The 21,727-nt window shown below is 36.9% G+C and overlaps 1 protein-coding gene across 1 annotated transcript; it reads left to right on the forward strand.

Annotated features, from left to right (window-relative positions):
* The first annotated feature begins 11,452 nt into the window (after positions 1–11,452).
* On the forward strand, positions 11,453–18,910 carry LOC147482337 (transcription factor-like protein DPB). The gene is made up of 9 exons (XM_086580577.1): positions 11,453–11,818; positions 12,138–12,214; positions 12,313–12,356; positions 15,607–15,669; positions 15,760–15,933; positions 16,054–16,122; positions 16,501–16,599; positions 18,262–18,332; positions 18,419–18,910. The coding sequence occupies exons 1-9, from the start codon at positions 11,709–11,711 to the stop codon at positions 18,666–18,668; spliced, it is 957 nt and encodes a 318-aa protein (XP_086436703.1). The 5' UTR covers positions 11,453–11,708; the 3' UTR covers positions 18,669–18,910.
* The last annotated feature ends 2,817 nt before the right edge of the window (positions 18,911–21,727 follow it).

Here is a 21,727-nt window from a genome sequence, read left to right on the forward strand (position 1 = left end):
TAATTTTTGAACTTCAAAATATAAATCTTGTTAAATGGTTCAGATTTCAAAATATTCGGGTCGAATTCTAGTCACAAACAATAGAAACCATATTCGGTAAAATAGATTCGGATATGGTCGGATTCGGTTTCATTCCCAACTCTATTCTCAGCACTTTAAATGCTAGTCTATTGCAGATGCTTTTCATGGTGCTTTAAGTTTGAAAAAGACCAAAAGAAATTTAGTTTCTAAAATGAATTTTAATATATATTCCTGCACATGGCACCAATCCTTATTCCTGCTGCTAAATTGTTTCATTAGCACCAACTTTATATCTCTTGGGACAGATAAATTTGAAAAGAAAAATATCATTTAATAAGTCCATCCGCCACCATTTAATAAATTACAAACTTTTTCCATATGCCTACTTTCCTTTTAATATATAGTTAGTTTCAAAGATGTTTTACTTAATGTTTCTGATTATTTTATTGATATTTACATTAGGTATATATATAAGAATACAGAAGATCTCCTAAATCCACATATCTAGAAGAAGATAATATTCTTACTAAATACACAAGATATTTCATAATACTAAATATAGTAACAAATATTCCAACACCCTTCCTCAAGTTGGTGCGTGGATATTGCACATGTCCAACTTGACAAGAGAGTCAAATAGAGAGAACAAAACGTTTTTCTCTTTTTAGTGTCAGGTGCGGCCCGTGCCCTCCATGTGCCTGGACAAGGCGCGTGGCACGCTCATGTCTTTGGCGACTTCTAAATCATTAGGCGTGACCAGCGCTCTCCGTATGCCTAGACAAGGCGCGTGGCGCGCTCAATAGTATTTCAGCACCCCCTCGAGTTGGCGCGTGGATATCGCACATGCCCAACTTGACAAGAGAGTCAATAAACGCCTTGCTAGCAACTGCTTTAGTAAGGACATCTGCTAGTTGGTCTTCAGACTTTACAAATGGAAAAGTAATAATTCCAGCTTCAAGTTTCTCTTTGATAAAATGTCTATCAATCTCCACATGCTTCGTCCGATCGTGTTGAACAGGATTATGAGCTATCTCTATCGCTGACGTATTGTCACAATACAAATTCATTTCCACTTTTGGTTTAACACCCAAGTCCGTCAACAAGTTTCTCAACCACCGCAACTCACATACCCCATATGCCATACCTCTATATTCAAAATTTTTTTTGACTTGATCTTGACACTCATCGGGCTGTTTTTACTCCTCCAAGTCACAAGGTTTCCACCTACAAAAAGTAAAGTATCTTGAGGTAGACCTTCTGTTGTCGGCTGAACCTGCCCAATCTGCATAAGTGTAGCCTTCTACTTTTAGATGGTCATGTTTCGAGAACAATAAGCCTTTACTCGGAGCAGATTTCAAATATCTCAATATGCGCTCTATAGCATCTATATGAGGTTTACGTGGGTTATGCATGAATTGACTCACAACACTAACGGTATATGCAATATTAGGCCTGACATGCGATAAATAGATCAGTTTCCCTACAAGCTTCTAATATCTCCCCTAATCGATAGGAGTTGCATTCAAACACAGAAACAGCTTGTGGTTCTGCTCAATGGGAGTATCAACTGGCTTACATCCGAGCATTCCAGTCTCAGATAATAAATCAAGAATATATTTCCGCTGGGATAAGAAAATACCATTTTTTGATCGGGCTACCTCAATCCCAAAGAAATATTTAAACGAGCTGTTTCATTTCAAACTCAGAAGCCAGATATTGTTGTAAACTAGAAATCTCCTCATGATCATCACCAGTCACCACCATACCATCAACATAGATAATCAAAGCAGTAATTTTCCCTCTTCTGTGTTTTAAAAACAAAGTGTGATCCGAGTTGCTTGTTTGTAGCCGAACTTCTTCATAGACTTGGTGAACTTGCCGAACCAAGCTCTTGGAGACTGTTTTAACCCATACAATGCCTTATTTAGTTTACAGACCATTGTCGTATCTGAGTATTCTGGTATACCTGAGGGAGGATCCATATATACTTCTTCAGTAAGATCTCCATGCAATAAAACATTTTTTACATCAAACTGAAGAAGAGGCCAATCTTTGTTAGCTGCTAATGACAAAAGCACTCTCACAGTATTGAGTTTAGTAACTGGTGCAAAAGTTTTTTGATAATCAACACCATAAGATTGTGTATACCCTTTCGCAACCATCTGAGCTTTGTATCTCTTGTTTCGACCCCCACATACGTGGCAAACATCCATTAGTAGGGGTCTCTATTTTATTCATTTAATCGACAGGGCTAAAGCCCAATTTACAATACCATAGATCAATGTACATGCTCATTAACTCATGTGTCTAAGGATGAACCTTAGCCACATGGCTTGCCACTAATGTACATTGATTTATGTCCAGATTCATTTATTATCAAAGAGATAATTATCAGATGAGAGTTATAGTCTATCACAATTACTCAAGCTACAAGATTACTTGAGCTATAAGGACTCTCTACTCTACCTATATAAATACCACATTATTTTTCATAAAGAATACGTTGAAACTTGATCCCTAGAGAATAGATCTTAGGTATGTAGGCAGCCATTATTTGGTTCAGTTTCATCTCCCCCAACATCAAATTCCTCTGTTTCTTAGTGCGTTCTTTACCATTGCTCTCGTTATGTTGAAGCAGGTTACTGCCGAAACATAATTGACGCCGTCTGTGGGGAATTTAGAATCCATTATCACGTGAAACAATCAAGATGGTAAGCACAAGAAGCAGACCAAATAGTCAACATATTCCTCCTGCTAATAGGAATCGCAATCCTCGAAATTCAAATCGGCCAATGCAAGAACCGTTGAACAATCGAGTTGCTCCTAGTGGTAGGATCAATTCTCAACATCCAACTGTAGCAACGCCACCGCCACTGCCACCGCAAAAGCCAGTTCAAGCGCCGCCACCACCCCTAACAATCTGGCAACAAGAAAACCGACAAGTCAGTAATCCTCCATGCAGTCCGCCGTCTGTCCATGTCGATCCTTCAGTTGACATGGATATGGACGTGGACATTACTCTCACACCAACTAACAGAAAAGGTGATAGTAACAGCCAATTCACCCTAATACGGTTGAACGTGAGTTACGTCGAGTCAAAAATTTAAATAGAAACTTGAGAAGGAAGCTGGCAAAGAGGCATAGGCCGGTGGACGATGCTGCAAATTCTACAACATCAAGGCAACCACGAAGGGACGCAGGCCATTCCAGTGTATGGGATCGTCTTGAAGATCCACTTCATCGTCCTCAGCAACGTGTTATTTCTCAAGCACAATCAACCAGTGCACGCTCTAAGAGTAACGACCCTATTACCCGTACTTATGGGGAGAATCGAATTGGCAGGGATAACTACTACCCTAGACATGTCCGATCTCAAAAGGAAGATTTACCTCACGAAAAAAGCATTTTTAGGAAAACCGCTTATCCGAGATATGTCCGACATGACTGGGAAGGCGGGCATCCCAGACAAGAGCAACAAAACATGGAGAAGTGGTATAATTATACCGACCACCCGCCAAGGGTGACTACCGGCCTAGACAGGCTGGTTACATGGATAGAGAAAGACAATCACCGATCGGAGCTGATCGTGCGTACCGCCAAAGATCTCTAACTCCAATAAGAGATAATGGAAGGTATCCTTCTCCACATGGGCACGACCGGGGGTGTCTAGTTGTTCGAGCCAATACTTTAACTCTAACGAACAAACGGTTGAAAGAGTTGATTGCAAAAGAACTTAACGATAGAGAGTCAAGGGATGTAAGAATGAAAAACTTGATCAATGATGGCGTGCTTGATAAGTTTTAAGCCGACATTGAAGAAGCTTACCACCATCCCGACTTCAAACAACCCGATTTTGAACTTTATGATGAGTCGGAAGGAGATCCTGGCTTGCATGTTCTATCGTTAAAAAATAAGTTGGTGTTATGGGGTGGAGATGATCCGCTCATGTGTAAGCTCTTTCCATCAACTCTAAAGGGAGAAGCATTACGCTGGTTTAGTGAGTTGCCTTCAAGATCAATTCACCAATACAATGAACTAGAAAATCAGTTTGTTAATCGTTTCCGCCACAATTGCAAGACGCCAAAGGATGTCGACTCACTTCTGAACATCAAGCAACAACGTGACGAAAAATTACATACTTTTGTTACTAGGTTCCGAAAGGCAGCAGTAGATGTTCCAGAAGTTTCTGATGGGATGCTTCTTTTCGCCTTTAAAGAAACATTATATTATGAAAGAGACAGAAGTTTGAATTTCATTGTAAGGGATCTTTACCACTATCTAATTAAATATGTCCCTAAAACTCGGTACGATCTGTATATTAGGGCTGAACAACACATCCGTATCGAGGATAACCTATCGGCGAAAGCAGCAAGAGACAAAGATATTCGGAGTAAAGATTTTTCTGACAATAAGAATTCACAGAGCGGATAGACATCATGTTTGTTGATTTCGGGCGCCATCTTCTACAGCGTTTTCTCCACAGAGTTTCGTGTCCTCCACATGCAGTTTTCTAGCTTTATCCACACCAACGCAAGTCTATATATAAAACAATGATTAATGGAGAGAGACGTACCTGTTAGTCAACGAGACGATGGATCACAGAGTTATTAAGCAGCAGTGTTGGTGGTACTGCTGACGACAGAGCTGACAATGCCGACTCTCTTGTTTTTGTTTTGCATCAAGAACACGTTGTTGTGCTATAGCTTTCTATGACTTTAGGGAAATGACGTGCATCGCTCCACACTGATAACCCTAGTTGTCGTATCTACTGAAGTAAGGTCGTGTTGGTTGCTGAACTTCCACGCAGAACTCTCGTCAGGTTGTCGGGTTTGTGTTTCGACAACGGAGTGACGATACTTGTTTACGAATACTTGCCTCAGGGGAGCTTTGACCACGTTCTGTTTGATAAACGTCACTGTTTTTTCTAGATTGGGATATGTGGGAGCTGTACCAGCACTTATATAAGGTTTCCAAGCGGGTTTTCCATTGCTGGTGGGATTCTTCTCCAACTCCAACTCCAACTTCATCTCTACTCTCAATTCTTATCTACTCCACATTCTTATCTCATCCGAACACTTTGAGTCCGATTAATGTTTAACTTCCTTTAATACTATTATTACTATATTGCCCCTACGTATAATTTCATCGGTCTAATCATAGTATCGCTATTCCGGTGGCACGCGTCGTCGAAATCAACTTTTATATATTGTCACGTAATGCGTTCGGTACAGTTTTCGGCAATCAATTTCTTTCTGTGCATTTTTCAGCCATTTTTTAACTACAATGCGTCCCGTATACGTTAATTTGACATTATTTCGTTTCCGATAATTCACGAATTTTTTCCGATTGTCCATTTTTCTATCGTTTACGTTCACACAACACTTTGTTATACATTCCGCTTACTCTTTTCTTATTCCAAATTTTCCTTGATTTTTCTTCTCTTCTTTGCCATGTGCACTTTGTTCGCATGCCAAAGAGGGGGTGGTGTTTTGACCCCCACCTACGTGGCAAACGTCCATTAGTAGGGGTCTCTATTTTATTCATTTAATCGACAGGGCTAAATCCCAATTTGCAATACCATATATCAATGTACAGGCCCATTAACTCATATGTCTAAGGCTGAACCTTAGCCACATGGCTTGCCACTAATGTACATTGATTTATGTCTAGATTCATTTCTTATCAAAGAGATAATTATCAGATGAGAGTTATAGTCTATCACAATTACTCAAGCTACAAGATTACTTGAGCTACAAGGACTCTCTACTCTACCTATATAAATACCACATTATTTTTTATAAGGAACTACGTTGAAACTTGATCCCTAGAGAATAGATCTTGGGTACGTAGGCAACCATTATTTGGTTCAGTTTCATCTCCCCCAACATCAAATTCCTTTGTTTCTTAGTGCGTTCTTTACCATTGCTCTTGTTGTGTTGAAGCATGTTACTGCCGAAAGATCTCTCAATAGTCCCATCTACTTTGAGCTTGACTGTAAATACCCATCTGCACCCCACTGGCTTCTTTCCCTTTGGTAATATTACAAGTTCCCAAGTGGCATTCTTTTTCAATGCTGCCATTTCTTCTGCCATAGCTTTGGTCCATCTAGAATCTACTAAAGCATCCTGCATTTTACTAGGAATAGAGACAGATGATAACTGGAATACATAAGATGCATATGACTTGGATAACTTGTGAGATGACACATGGTTTCTTATGGGATATTTTACTTTAGCTTTAGGATCAGGTTCATATTGAATTGGTGGTTGGCCATGCTTAGATCGAGGTGGAAGATGATATTGAACTGGTTCAGAATTAAGACTAGGTAGATTAGCATCATGAATATTAGAATTACCAACATTATGAGTATTGGAATCAACAATAATAGAGTCAGAAGATATCTCTAATGGGTCTTCTGGAGAAGATTGGATTAGTGGATCCGTTGTAGGAGATAATGTACTATCATGGACTTGATCTTCACATCCTTCACTTGAGCACTCAGTGGAGGTTCCATCTACTTCTTCTATTGAGTTTTTATCACTAGGTGATTGTGGTATCAATAAATCAAAGACCATTATATCATCATGATTCTGTATTTCATTTCTATTCTCCCCCTGAAGTGAAGAATCAGTGATCTCTCAGATAAAAGGTCGTGTTCATGGAAAATGACATCCATTGAGACAAATTTTTTTTTAGAAGAAGGATGATAACACTTATAACCCTTCTGAGTTGAGCCGTACCCAACAAAGACACACTTCAACGCACGTGGATCAAGTTTGGTGTGTTGTTGTGTATGTAAGTGAACATACACCACACACCCAAAGATATAGGGTGCTAAATGAACAATAGGCGGAAGCGTATAGTGATCAGAAAGCACATCTAAGGGTCTTCGAAATTGGACAACACTAGAAGGCGTACGATTCATCAAGTAAACCGCAGAGGTCAGAGTTTCGCCCCATAAGTGAGATGGGACATGACAACCAATTAATAAAGATCGAGTGACCTCTAAAAGATGTCTGTTTTTTCGTTCTGCAACCCCATTTTGCTAAGGGGAATAAGAGCAAGAGGTTTGATGTAGAATACCAGCTGAATGCATAAAGCCGTCAATTACTTTTTGAAATACTCACCCCCATTATCAGAGCGAACAACCTTTATAGAGATTCCAAACTGTGTGAGCACCATCTGATGGAAAAGGGGAAAAACTGTGCAGACATCACTTTTATTTTTCAAAAAATATACCCAGGTCATCCTAGTGCAGTCATCGACAAAAGTAATAAACCATTTCATCCCGTTATGTGTAGGACGTGGGGCAGGACCCCAAACATCTTAATGAACTAAAAAGAAAAGGGAGCATCAGCTCTATTATCACTCGAAGAGAAAACAGTACGATGGCTTTTCGCCATTACACAGGTTTTACAAGCAAAATCAGAAAGACTAGAACCATAAAATAAAGATGGAAATAATCTCCTAAGATAACCAAATGAGGGATGTCCTAGTTGTCTATGCGAAAGCCAAATCTCGCATTTATTTTTATTAACCTTAGTGTCACTCATAACATGAGCTTGGACTCCTTGATTGGTCCGTTGAAAACCACCCTCCAGATAGTACAATCCTCCACTTTGTTTACCACTGCCAATCCTCTTTTTGGTAAGGGTGTTCTGAAAAATACAGTGAGTATAAAAGAACAAAGCAACACAATTATGAGATTTGGTTAATTGGCTGACAGAGAGAAGGTTACAGTTTATTGATGGAACAAATAAAACATCATGGATAGATAAAGGCGGGGACAGAGGTATAATGCCAACACCAACAACTGGAGATGACACTCCATTAGCATTAGTAATGACTGATTTGGAACAACTAGAGGAGAAATGGTTAAATTTATAGCGATCGCAAGTCATATGATCAGTAGCACCCGTGTCAATTATCCAATTACTATTTCCAGTAAAAGCAATAAGAGCAGAGTTAGATATACCTGACTTGGCAACAAATCCGGCAGCAGTGACTAAGTGACTCTTCGAGTTAGAAGACATGACAGCGGAATCGTTATTGCAATGCACAAAAATGGAATCATTATTGGTAGGTAAGTCTGTCATTATTGGTAGATCAATAGACAAACAATGACCAGAAAAGAAAAAAAACAAAACACCAAAAAAAGTTATGATTCCTATAGTAATGGGGTAATAGAAAGGTAATCGGAGTTGGCTCTGATACCATATCAAATATGTTTTACTTAATGTTTCTGATTACTTTATTGATCTTTACATTAGGTATATATACAAGAATACAGAAGATCTCATAAATCCACATATCTAGGAGAAGATAATACTCTTCCTAAATACACAAGATACTTACTAATACTAAATATAGTAACAAATATTCCAACAGTTAGTTTTATTTATTAGGAAATTTAGCATCAGTTGTATCTGTATATTTTATAAGATCAAGGTGTTAGACTCAAGGCCCAAAATATTGATATCGGTTAATATATCGGTGTACCAAAAAACCGAGATATATCGGATATATCGGTTTTTTTAGTGACCAGTCCAAACTATTTAAAATATCGGACATATAATATCAAAAATATCGGAAATATATTGGAAATATCGGATTTATATTTAAAAATGGTCAAAAAGTCAACCGATATATATTGATTATATCGGAATTATCGATTATATCTGCGATATAAAGTTTCATATCGGAAATTCCGATATATCTCGGAAAAAAGGGTTCAATATTCGGTGGATATATGTCGAAAATATCGATATCGGTGTACCAATTTACCGAGATATATCGGCGAGATAGCGCAATTGCAATGGTAAAAAACATAAATTGTGGACAAACCTCAACAAAGATATCTCGGCGATATTTTGGGCCATGGTTAGACTTGCATTTGTTGAGGTTTGTCCACAATTTATGTTTTTTACCATTGCAATTGCGCTACCATGACACATAATAAGAAGTATCTTCGGATGCCTTGTGAATTTTTCTCTGGAAATATAATTCACCGTGTCCATTTTTTCATGCAGTTTTATGTTGTTTCTCTTGTGTTTATATATAGGAGATTTGCTATCTTTAATCCTCACCTATGTATTATGGAGCTCGCGTTTTACAGAAAGCTCTATATGTTTTTAGCATTTTGGTATTGAGCAAGTTTCCTTGTATTAACTATTAACCTATTAATAATGTATATGTTGAATAATGTGTTATCCCAAGTATAACAAGTAATAGATGTCACTGAAAGGTAGAATTATCATTATTATTAGTTTGTTTACATTTAGAGACATGTGTATGAGTTATCACAGTATACTAGTTTGTTTACATCGACATGCAAAATCAATTGTATCTAAACTAGAATAAATGCAATGGCAGACATGCAGTGGGACGCGGAAGAGAGGGAGATCGAGATGGTATTTCTCCCACTTTCCAAACCTAACCCAAAAGGAAAAGCCCAAATCCAAAACCCGACCCACTTACCCATCCAAACTACACCGAAACCGAAACAGTTAGTTAGTTAGTTATTTTCCCACGTTAAAACTTTTTTTTTCTTCTTCTTTTGTGTTTTTTCAGCTGTGATCTCTTTTTCCTCCCAATTTCCCCTACACAAAACAAAAAACCAAGAAACACAAAAACACAAACAACCTCAAAATTTTGTTATAAGGTCTAAACAATAAATATAAACAAAATTATGCATTTATTTTAATCCACAAAACTAGAGTGCGTTGACTACTAAGAATTTATTATGGACTGATGAAGTTAACTACTTAAGCACTTAAGCCATTAATTGATACTACTATGTCTATATATATATACATAATTTAGTTCACAAGTCTACAACAATTCAACAAATTATTAACTTCCTATAATGTTATAAGTCTATATAACATTATATAGACTTAACATTATAACATTAATATATATAATGTTATATAGACTTCTAAAAGATTAACATTGAAAATAAAGGATTAACATTGAAAATAAAAAATTATATTGTTTTTTTTTAAGTATAAATTTTAGTGATAATAATAATGAGTTTTACAAATAATTAGGACAAGCGTGCAACAAGCTGTGTTGCATCGCAAGTCATTTCTGAATTTGTGTTTTTTGTTTTTTGGATTGAGGTCTGACCATTTGTTTAAGAATTGAGAGTGAAAGAAAGGAAAGAGAGCATACGAGTTTGTTATGGGTGATTAAAATTATACAAACTGACCGGTTGGACTTTGGGTCTTTGGATATTTGTTTTAGTCTCATCAACCCATCAAATATTGAAAGACACATTTGTCCCTCTTTAATGGTTATGAACTTAAAATAAATGATAAATAATAATTTTGTAAGGGCAAAAAGGAAAGTAAAAAAAAGTTGGCTTATTGGAATGTTTTTTATTAATTTTTTTTGTTGATAATATTCTTACTATAGTACGTTGTAAAAATTTTGGGGGGTGCGGTAGTAGAAGTTTGCTAAAAAAATTGGGGGTGTGAGTCCTTATAGTTTGAAGATTTTTCTAGGCAATTAGTAATGTAGTAGTGGAGCTTTTCTAATCTCATGGGGTGCGACAGCCCCCACACGCACCCCCTTATATCCATCTATGGGCATAATGTCATTATGCCAATCCCACTCACTAGCCTCATTGCCCTCAATCCAATTACATTGGGGTGTTGAACAGTAGAAAGGGCTGTGTAATTGCGCAGTGCACGATCACCATCGTGTAAAATAAAACGTGAATCTAAAGGCACAACTTGTGTATCATTCATAAGATGAATATTTTCAGTTTCAGCGTCAGTAATCTTAAATAGACCATTAATAAATACATACGTATACATAACAATATATTTTAAAAAACAATACTAAAAAAATAAAATAAAAAATAAAAAAGACAACAAATTTACAACAATACTAGAAAATGGATGCGACTTTTACAAATTTACAACAACAGTACCTGTCCTACCATTTCAAATCTTGAGTTGTTAGCTGAGAAGAAAAAAAAAAGTATCCCAAGTATAATTTATTAACCTATTAATAATGTACATATTGAATAATGTGTTATCCCAAATATAACAAGTAATAGATGTCACTGAAAGGTAGAATTATCGTTATTACGAGTTTGTTTACATTTAGAGACATGTGTACGAGTTATCATAGTATACTAGTTTGTTTACATTGACATGCAAAATCAATTGTATCTAAACTAGAATAAATGTTATGCAGACATGCCAGTGGGCGCGTGAGCAAAGAAGAGAGGGATCGAGATGGTATTTCTCACTTTCCAAACCTAACCAAGAGTTTACTCCGTCCTCATGGCCCAAAAGGAAAAGCCCAAATCCAAAACCCGACCCACTTACCCATCCAAACTACACCGAAACCGAAACAGTTAGTTAGTTATTTTCCCTCGTTAAAACAAAACTCTTTTTTCTTTTTTTCTTTTTTTCTTCTTGTGTGTTTTTTCAGCTGTGGTCTCTTTTTCCCTCCCAATTTCCCCTCTACACAAAAACAAAAAACCAAAAAACACAAAAACACAAACAACCTCAAAATTCACCTTGGGCATTAACCAAAACCCAATAATCCGTTTTCCTTTCATTGAATTTGTTTCAAGTTTTATTTTTATTTTTATTTTTATTTTTTTGTTTGGAGTCATTAAAAGCAAGTATGATAAGTAGTTGTTTTGAAGCACAACTAGTTTGTTAAATGGTATGTCTCCTTCGAGTCGAAGTGAGATGGCTTTAGCAAGTGAGGATTTGAGGTTGGGTCATCTTCATATACATGGTGGTGATGATGTTGTTGGATCTCCAGACAATGTTGTGTGAGTTTTTATTTTCTTTTATCTTGTTTGTTTGATGAAATTTATTAGTTTTCATTGGTTTTTGTGAGTGCCCATTTTGTTTAATTATACTTTATTGGCGGGAATTTGTTGAATTTGATTCAAGTATTGTTTTTTTTACTGCACTGAAGATTAGTACTAGTTGAAGTTATTAAGTGTTGATTACCCTTTTGTTAATTTTGCTTCCTATGCTTCTAGAAGACGCACATTTCGTTATCTAGATTGGTTAATTGTGTGATATTGTAAGGCTGTTTTAGAATATTTGATATATGAGGTCTTATCCGTATTAATTTTTGAATAGTGGAAGGAAGAAGAAGAGAGGTCAGCGTGTTGTAGGAGGTGATAAGAGTAGGGGACTTCGTCAATTCAGCATGAAAGGTGACTTCCCCTTTCTCTTTTAAGATTCCTTTCCAGGCGTCCTTGGTTGTTGTTCTTTTACTCTTCTTTTTTCTCTGACATATATTTGTTGTTTCTAGTCTGTGAGAAAGTGGAAAGCAAGGGAATAACCACGTACAATGAGGTAAAGTTACTCTTTGAAGTTATTTTGTTCATTCCAAAGCCGACCAGATCTGTTATGTGGATGGCCATTTAAATTCGGTTTACAAGTATATAGCTCTAAATGTTGTGAAATATATACAATATAGTGATGTGATGTTCATATAACTATATGAGTTGTAAATTAGAAGGACCCATCTCTTTTGAAATTTTATTCAACATATAATGTGTAAAACCTCTATGTTGACAACCTATTCTTAGGTTTATAGTTTTGTTACGCTAAACATGTACTGACACTCCTGGAGTCCTTTAACAATTTAGCACATTAGGTAATGTTACCCTTTTTCTAATTGATTTTATTAAATTATGAAAATTCTACTGGAGTATTCTGAAATTTATCACCTAGTTACTTTCCTGAGTTGATAGTGGAAAGAAAAAACTCCAAACTACATTAGTTTTGTCCCAGTATTTGATGTATAATTTATTTATTACGTTAAATAACGATATAACAGGTAGGACTACTTATGTGGACGTCCCTTGTTTTAAACAGGAAAAAGAAAACTTCTCAGTGAATACTGAATTATATGATTTGTGCAGAATAGATTATACCATATAAGAAAAACATTAAGATATATATGCGACTTTTTTTTTGTACAGACTTCCTATAGCGTCTACGACCACTAATTTCAATATTCAATGCTCATTAGAGCTTTTTACTAACGTCAGATATGACTGAGCGTGGTTCACAGAGGCTTTTCTGAAATGCCTTCTGTTGTTGTTTCCTTGAGGCAATGCTTTTCAAATCATTGATGTTCAATAAATGTACAATGTACTTATAGTGAAGTTCGTTGGTAAGTGTCTGATCTAGAACTTGGCAGGCGAAAGTAGCTGGTTCATCATTGAGTTAGAAATACAGAGATCATGGTTTATACCTGGAAGTGTTTGTCAAATTTGCATTTTTGCCTAACCAGCGTTCGTAGGTTGTTAGGTAGTTGGTAAGCTTATGATCTAGAACTTGGCAGGTGAAAGTAGCTGGTTCATCGTTGAGTTAGAAATAGAGAGATCATGGTTTATATATGGAAGTGTTTGTTAAATTTGCATTACAGACTAACCAGAGTTCATAGGTTGTTTCATTTATATTGAGGATTTTCAAGTTTTTCTCTCATATCCAAGAGATATATGTATAACAAAGTTTCTTTGAGTCCTCAATACGATTAGGGAATTATTGAACTGTAGTTATGACTTTAGTCGCTTTAGATGTTCCTTGGTAGCAATTGGTAATGAGAAGTGGATTCATGCTTCTTTTGTCCTTTCACTATATAGTATTTGGTCAAATTAGTACTACCTTGTTAGAGGTTCAAGACAAATCTATGTTTGGGTCTCCTCTTCAAAGTTGAATTATGTGTTCCCTTTTCGTCTTTATGATGAGGACAGTGTTATTCCTCTTTTATCCACCCTTCTTGGTTTGGTACTTCTGAACTATTATACAACTTGGTTTAGGTTAATTGTTGTGTCAAGTTAGATAAGTTTTCTTCTCATAGTTTCTCAATGTGTAGTATACACCTTGGACCTCTATGAGGGGACTCACAGTGGTGTGTTTGTGACAAGAATGAAGGGTATTTCCTTCTCTTGTATCTAATAACTATTTGAGCTGAATACTCATTTCATGACACCTATGAAGACAAAATGGTCATCCCGTCACTGTGAGTGAGCCATTTGAGATTATATTGTGTTGATAGAGAAGAAAAAGTGGCTTTTCGGTGTTGGGGTTTTATGCCAGGTTCGAGAGATCAAGAGTGGTTAGTGAGGGATGCTTACTAGTTTACATACCTCTTAAAGTCCTCCTCTTGGTACTGTTGGTATCTGTGATGATCAACAGGAAGTTATATCTCTAAATTTTTGGAGCATACTATTTTGGGTATGTATTGGTGAAACTGTAAAAGCATCCTGCAATATTGGTCAACAAAGTTGTGAATGTTAGTGATAAGTATAGTTATTTAGAGCATCTCTAGTACGTGTGAAACTCTTACCTGGTAAGCGACATAGGAGGAAAAATGGCTCCCACATTTAAAAGAACCTAATTTTTAAGCAATCCTCGAAAGTGACATCATGGAAAGTTATGAACAGCAAGAGCAGATGGCAGAGATGTTACTGGGTTAAGAAATCATTTTTCCATGGGCGGTAAGAGTAAATACTTCACAACATACCATGCAAATCAGGTTGACTGGGTATTTGGGATATGCTTCAGGTTAAATAATAAGCCAAACCTGTTGGCATATTCTTTTGTCAAATTCAAGTGGAAGAGAATAGAGTCTCTGTTGCAACCCATCTTTTCTTTTGTAAATTTCTTTTGGTCTTTCACTACCATGTTACTTAAAAAAATTCATCAAAAGCAGGAGCTCTGTCATACCAGTTTATCCCAAATAAGCTTTCTCTGACTAACTAAGCTGTCGGCCTTCTAATTGGGTTGACGTATGTTGGTTGCAACAAGGAGGTTTATGTGATCTGATTGTTAAGAGTGAATTTTTGTTTATTTATTTATTTTTTGGAATAGTGATTATACCAGATGAGTTTGATTTCAAATGCATAAGGGCATAGTTGATTGCATGGTCCTTTGCTGAAAATGAAATGATGAGCTTATTTTGTTTCACCTTTATTGGTAAGTGAATATTTTCACACAGCCCAGCTCACTGAAATAAACAATTTATCCCTTGGGATTTGAAATAGAGTTTGGAATCTCAAGACGAAATGGTGAATATTTGGTGCAGCCTTGACGGTTGTAAGTTCACCCCTTGTACTTCAGCTTTTACGCGAAACAATAATGGTTTATGGACGTAGAGAGACTTTGAAGGTAGTGTTTATTTGGGTCTTTGTTGCAGCAAAATTTTGTCTTCCAAAGATGATGTGGATTTAGTTGGTACAAGCTTTAATACTTTAAGAGTAGGTTAAGATGTACAATCAGTTAATTTTTAGAACTGATCTAGAGACGATGAAAATAGAACTGATACATTGACTTTTCTGGCTTTCCTTAGTGAAATTGTATAACCTCAATGGGTCATTAATTAACATATGTTGCAAAGGAGTGTGCTTTTTGTAGAGCGCATCCATATTCCATTTACCTTTTAAAGTTCTTGAGTCTTTCTCTTAATATTTTATCATCTACAATATGGTATATGCATGATGATCTACCTTTTACCTCAGTGGGACCAATATCTCTTACCCATATTTAGAAGCTTAATGTTGACCTACTAGTAACTAGTGTTTGCCCTTATCAGGTTGCTGATGAACTTGTGGCTGAGTATTCTGATCCTACCGATAATCTTTCACCTTCTGATCAGGTTAGAGGGTGTATAGTTTGTATACATATTATCTCATTATAAGAGTGGTTTAACAGAACTCTGGTTGACAAGTTTATCTGTTGACGACAGCCAGGGGACGATCAGAAAAATATTCAGCCAGGGGACGATCAGAAAAATATTCGCCGGAGGGTATATGATGCCCTGAATGTTCTCATGGCAATGGATATTATATCCAAAGAGAAGAAGGAGATACAATGGAGAGGGCTTCCTCACACCAACCTGAATGATATTGAAGATCTAAAGGTTCTACTGAACTGTGTTTTTCTAAAACATTATGTTTTCCTGATGGTTAAAACATTATGTTTTCCCGATGGTTATTTTCATAGCTTTCATACTGAGCTTCTTCGACCTTGATTTGTGCAGGCTGAGCATGTTAGTCGTAGGAACAGGATTGACAAGAAAGCTGCTTATTTACAAGAACTAGAGGAGCAAGTAAGATTTCTCACGAGTTCTATCTCATGTGGTTGAGTTTTCTTTTGTTTTTGTTGTTAATTTCTTTCATAAAGCTACTTCGAATTCCAGACTTAATTATGTTTCTGGCCCTTTTATTGAACACCACATACATATGCCCATGGGATGTGATAGGTGCTTATGCCAAGAATGCGACAACACATGCCATTATGTTTGTGGTGTTCAGTAGAAGAATTTGGATTTTCTACTTCACCCGGTCCTGGGACCAGGTGTGATCTAGTCTCTTAGTTATTTTGTATTGTGTTTGGCTTGACTATTTTGGATTGACGATGATCTTCTATTCCTGATAATATTTAAGTTTACTGCATCATTGACTTATCCTCACCTTTTTGTTCAAAGTACGTAGGTCTTGAGAATCTAATAGAACGAAATGAGCAATTATATGGCTCGGGGAATGCGCCAACAGGAGGTGTTGCTTTGCCATTTATTCTGGTTCAGGTATGACTCGTCCAGTGCTTCACTTCCTTTTCTGTACCATATTAAGCATGATACAGTAAAAATTCTAACAGAGTTGAGCATTAATAAATTGGGGATGTGACATGCACAATTTTAGTGCTGGGATCTTCCTAGTGAATATTCTTACAGACCATAATACAAATATCTGCGAAAATTTGATCCAGTAAGTTATCAGAGCATATTCACAAATGCAAGACAAAGCAAGATAAGGTATCCTTTTTTTTTTCCTGTTTATGAATATCCTAGAGAAACAAGAAACAGGAAAAAAGAAAAAGTTATACACTCCATTTCCCACATGCTAGAGAAACCTCAAAATCTCTAATTGTGCAATAGGGCCTCTAAATATTCCATTACTTACACGCAATAGATAGACCTCAATATCCTAGTCATAGTGACGCAGGAGGATCCTATGACATGGATGATCACTGTTGGATGGTCTTTCAATCACTAAGTGGAGTAGGAGGCGTGGAGAAATCAAGTTATTTATTAGTACCGATCAAAGCTGGTTTAATTTCTTCTTTGTTGTGCTCTGGCAGGAACATTCAAATGCTCATGCCTAAAATTTGAATATATGATGTTCATGATTGAAAATTTAGTATTCCTTCGAACACTAGAATGTTACAAACTTACAATCCATAAGCTTCAGTCTTTGCTTGTTTTGCATTCTTACTTGGATTGTTAGTATTTGTTGATAATAAGTGGCTAGAGCTTTTCCTGTTGCATTAAGGCCAAACCTTACTCGACGTTTTCGTTAGATTTGTATTTAACTGACCAACCTGGCCTTTTCTCTGAGGTTGGTGTGTCTCCAACTTGAACCCTTCTTTTACCATCATGACACGCCTAATTCTACTCATACAACTCAGTGCATTTGCTTCCGCTTTTTCCGTTGCAAGAAAGCCAATCCATGTTAAATGCCTTCTTAAGCTGCATGCATTCTTAATTCTTTTTTCCTTGAGGTTGTCCCGTCTTTGACTTGAACCCCTCTCCACCGCTAAATCGAAAGATCTTGATAGTAACATTGCTTTGAAGTGTTACGGAAGTGAACTCTTAAATTATGGACAAAAAAGCTGAAGTACTTTATAGCTAAGTCACATTGATGTGGATATGTGTGTTGGTGTTTGACGCAGTGGCCATATAAGTAGGACACGGCGACACCGATAATAAAAAAAATTCCTATTCTTCAGGTACACGACTAATTCTTGGGCTCAGGACCTTAAAAAGCGGCTCCTTACTTGTAAATAACTATGAAAGTGGCATATCATGGAGTTGTAACTAGGTTGATTGATTATTTTCTTAGGCTAATAGGGTATAGAAGTAATCCTAGTTAAAAATCGTATGCACAACGTGTCTGTGTGTCTGTGTTCCCAACACAGAAGTTTTTAAGAATACGAAGTGCCAATGTTACATAGTTTTATAGTCTATTGTTATACATACTATTTTTTATTTTTATTTTTTGTTTATAAAAAGAAATTTATTTGTATATCAAAATTGTGTTCCAGTTCATTGCAGTTTTGTACTCTTGAAACTTGTAATTATATTTAGATCAAAAGAGAGAGAGAGAGAGCTATCATTTTTTGTCATCAAATAAAGTTTTACAGTTATGGTTTCTGATTTCTGATCCTTTTTGGCTTACTTGAACTGCAGACACGTCCGCATGCAACTGTGGAGGTGGAAATATCAGAAGACATGCAGCTGGTGCATTTTGATTTTAATAGGTAACAGAAAGAATTCATCCTTTGATTTTTATAGATGCACATTTATCTATTGCTTACTTTGATTTTATGTTCCGATTCGGTGACAGTGCTCCTTTTGAATTACACGACGATAATTATGTCCTCAAGGCCATGAGATTTTGTGAAAGACCGCAGAGTGATGATGGTACCCGTAATTCTACTGCAAATGGAAGTGAGACTCCCAGCATGCTTGACATGCATCAATCCCACGTCTCACGTCCCTTGACATCGAATGCTGCAGGTAGGGCTCCTTCTTCACCACCTCTTCCGGGAATTCTGAAAGCACGTGTCAAGCCTGAACGCATGTGTCACGCCTGAGCATTAATTTCTTGTTTCAAGTGTTACCGTCAAAGGCAACAGTATCTTTTATTTACTGTATATGTTGTGTAAAGTAGTTATCTGATGTGATCGTGCCGTTCCGCTCTCAGACAACTCTTCAGTGGTCTCCTAACTTATTGAATGGACGAGCATATTGGCTCGTCCTTCAAAATTTTCAAGGGTGCTGGTCATCTGGTATAAATTCATGGTACACTAATAATAATAATATCCCGCATTCTTTCTATGTTGATGTTCTTGATTATTCTCCTGTTGTAATGTGGACAGATATTAGTGTTTTTGGTAAGCCTTGTATAGGCACCTGTTGTAACAATGTTTATGTACACGGTTTCTGCACCCACCAGGACCAGTGTTATGTCCTGGATTTGAACACATTTTATCTACATTTGGGCAATTCTCAACCAACTGGCTTGGGGAAGTCTGTCAATTTGTCCGCTATCGGCGTTGGAGATGAAGGACACTTGCTTCTATTCTTCTACTGTTCGACCATGTTATATCCATTACTTTTTTATTAACAAATCAAAGTCTTTGAAACTTTGAAACGACAAAATTAGGAGGAAACACATAAACTTAGCGATCTCCCATTTTTAGTGAAACGATGACAAAACGAATATGCAACCAAATCAGCTTCAGGAATCAGGAATGCTTAGGTGCTAACGTCGGCTTTTTTAGGGTTAAACGGGTACACCGAAAATTTGGGCCATTATCACCCCTCAAAGGCTAGGGGTGGAACTTGGGTTGGGTTAGCCCAAGCCCGATGGGCTAAAACCCGACTTTTGTTGGTCCTGGACCAACATTTCAGATCCGTGGTACGGACTTGGTCTTGTAAAATTAAAACCCGACTCAGTTTCGGGTTGGACTCGGGTTAGAATATCAAATAACCGAAAAACCCTAGCCCGTCTACATATATGTATGTATATATTTCATTCCTTCTATTATGTTATATTGTTTCCTTATAAAGATTTATTGTAAAAAATAAAATTGAAAATATTAATTTTAGAGAGAATAATTGAATCAATCAGGTTAGTTTTCTTTTCAAATAATCAAATCCCTTTGATTTAGTTAGAATATTGAATTTTAGTGTTATTTACCTCTTAATTTATTTAGATACTCGCTATGGGCACAACCCATTTTTTGTTGGGCGGACCAATTTTTTTTTTTTTTTACAAATTTGCCATTGACAAAAAAAATTGTAATTTGTGTTGAGCACCCCCCACCTACATCAAAGGTAACTTGTTGCAACCTCCTATTGCTCTTACCCTAAAAGACCCCACTTCCAAAAAAAAAAAAAAAACTAACACGGGTTGTAACCTCCCCTACAATATATATATATTTTAAAAATGTTGGCTGAAGTAATGAAATTAAGGATTAATGTAATAATTATCCCATGTAATGAAATCAATTTTTTGTTTGTATTTTTCATTTAATGTAATTTTGATCAAATTTTGTACGTGTACTTGAAAAACAAGCGTTTTAAATATGGATGCTTCAAACAATCTCTTGATGTCGTTTGAGACCAATATACACGGCATGGCCAGACCGTTTGAAACCTTACACATTGGAACTGCCTCGTGGTGTCGTTCGAGACCAATATACATGGCATGGCCAGACCGTTTGAAATCTTGCACGTTGGAACGACCTCATGGTGTTGTTCAAGACCAATATACACGGCATGGCCAGACCGTTTGCAACCTTGCACATTGGAACGACCTCGTGGTGTCGTTCGAGAGCAATATATAGGACAGGGATCGGGTCGGGTTCGGGTCGGATATGGCTATATCCGAATCCGAATAGTTTCATAATGTTTGAATCCGAACCCGAACCCGATTATATCCGACTAACCCGATCGGATAATACTAAAAATTCAAAAAAATCCCAACAAATATATCTGAACCCGAACCTGAATCCGAAACACCCGACCCCGACCCGAATAAGTAAACGGATATAAAAATCAATCCGAACCCGAACTATTAGGGTTCGGGTCGGGTTGGATTCGGGTCAAATCCGACCCGATTCCCTGCCCTACCAATATACACGGCATGGCTAGACCGTTTGAAACCTGCTTCCACATTGGAACGACCTCGTGGTGTCGTTCGAGATCAATATACACAGCATGGCTAGACTCTTTGAAACTCTGACAATTGACTCAAGCCATTCTTGTATGCAGCAGTTCTTGGACCGTTTGAAAATGTGAATGTCATAAAAAGATTCAAGAGTATTTCTAATTTATATGCAAACATGCTAAATCCTTAAACGTCTATAACATTCCCAACAAAGCTTGCTTCAAGACAAATAACACAAGTTTTTACAAAATTTCCAGAGTACCTGTTTGGTTCTTTGGTCATAACCAAGTCTTCAACTTTTTCTTTCGAAGTGATCTGTGTCAGACATTTGTTATTTACATTTTGAGAAAAGACTAGAAGACTTGATATGTTTTGTTTTATAATATAATTAAGATGGCAAGTATGATTGTTAATTGTTTTTCTTCTTCTTTCGAATTCTTAAAAAGAGAGTCTTCAACTATTAAACATGTATACCAGGTCAGCTTCTCAAATTTAATATCACATAAAATGGAGATAAAAGACCCATTACAACACCTGACACTAATGTATTCCTACTAGCAACCAGAGAAAGGACAAATCAGAAAAAAAAAAAAAAACCTCAGCTAGAGATAGGAGCCTATGCCATCGAAACAGTAGCTGTTGGAAGAGAAATATCCTTCTCCACCTCAGGGACTGTTGGTTGGTGCTGCATGGCCTAGCTGGCTTCTTGAAGTGTTTTAGTAACCACTACTGCCCCATCTCCCTGTGATTGTGATTTTGTTACAAGCTCCATTCGAGTTGCTTCACTTTCAATCTCACTGGTGCCCTTTTTTTCTTCAGCATCATTATCACTGCCTTTTTTCTCATATTCCAGGTCCACGAAGTCCACCAAGGGGACAAAGTCACCATTTGGCCCAAGCTCAGGCAACCAGCAAAGTGGGGACTTGTTTGCCTCTAGCAGAGCCTTGCACCTAGTTTGATACTCCTCAAAAGACAACC

Source organism: Coptis chinensis, chromosome 8 (genome assembly GCF_015680905.1).
Source record: "Coptis chinensis isolate HL-2020 chromosome 8, ASM1568090v1, whole genome shotgun sequence".
NCBI lineage: Eukaryota > Viridiplantae > Streptophyta > Magnoliopsida > Ranunculales > Ranunculaceae > Coptis > Coptis chinensis.

Coding starts and splice junctions, on each gene's coding strand:
- LOC147482337 (XM_086580577.1), top strand. CDS start 11,709: ATGTCTCCTTCGAGTCGAAGTGAGATGGCTTTAGCAAGTGAGGATTTG. Junction 11,819..12,137: donor GGATCTCCAGACAATGTTGT/GTGAGTTTTTAT, acceptor ATTTTTGAATAG/TGGAAGGAAGAAGAAGAGAG. Junction 18,333..18,418: donor GTGCATTTTGATTTTAATAG/GTAACAGAAAGA, acceptor ATTCGGTGACAG/TGCTCCTTTTGAATTACACG.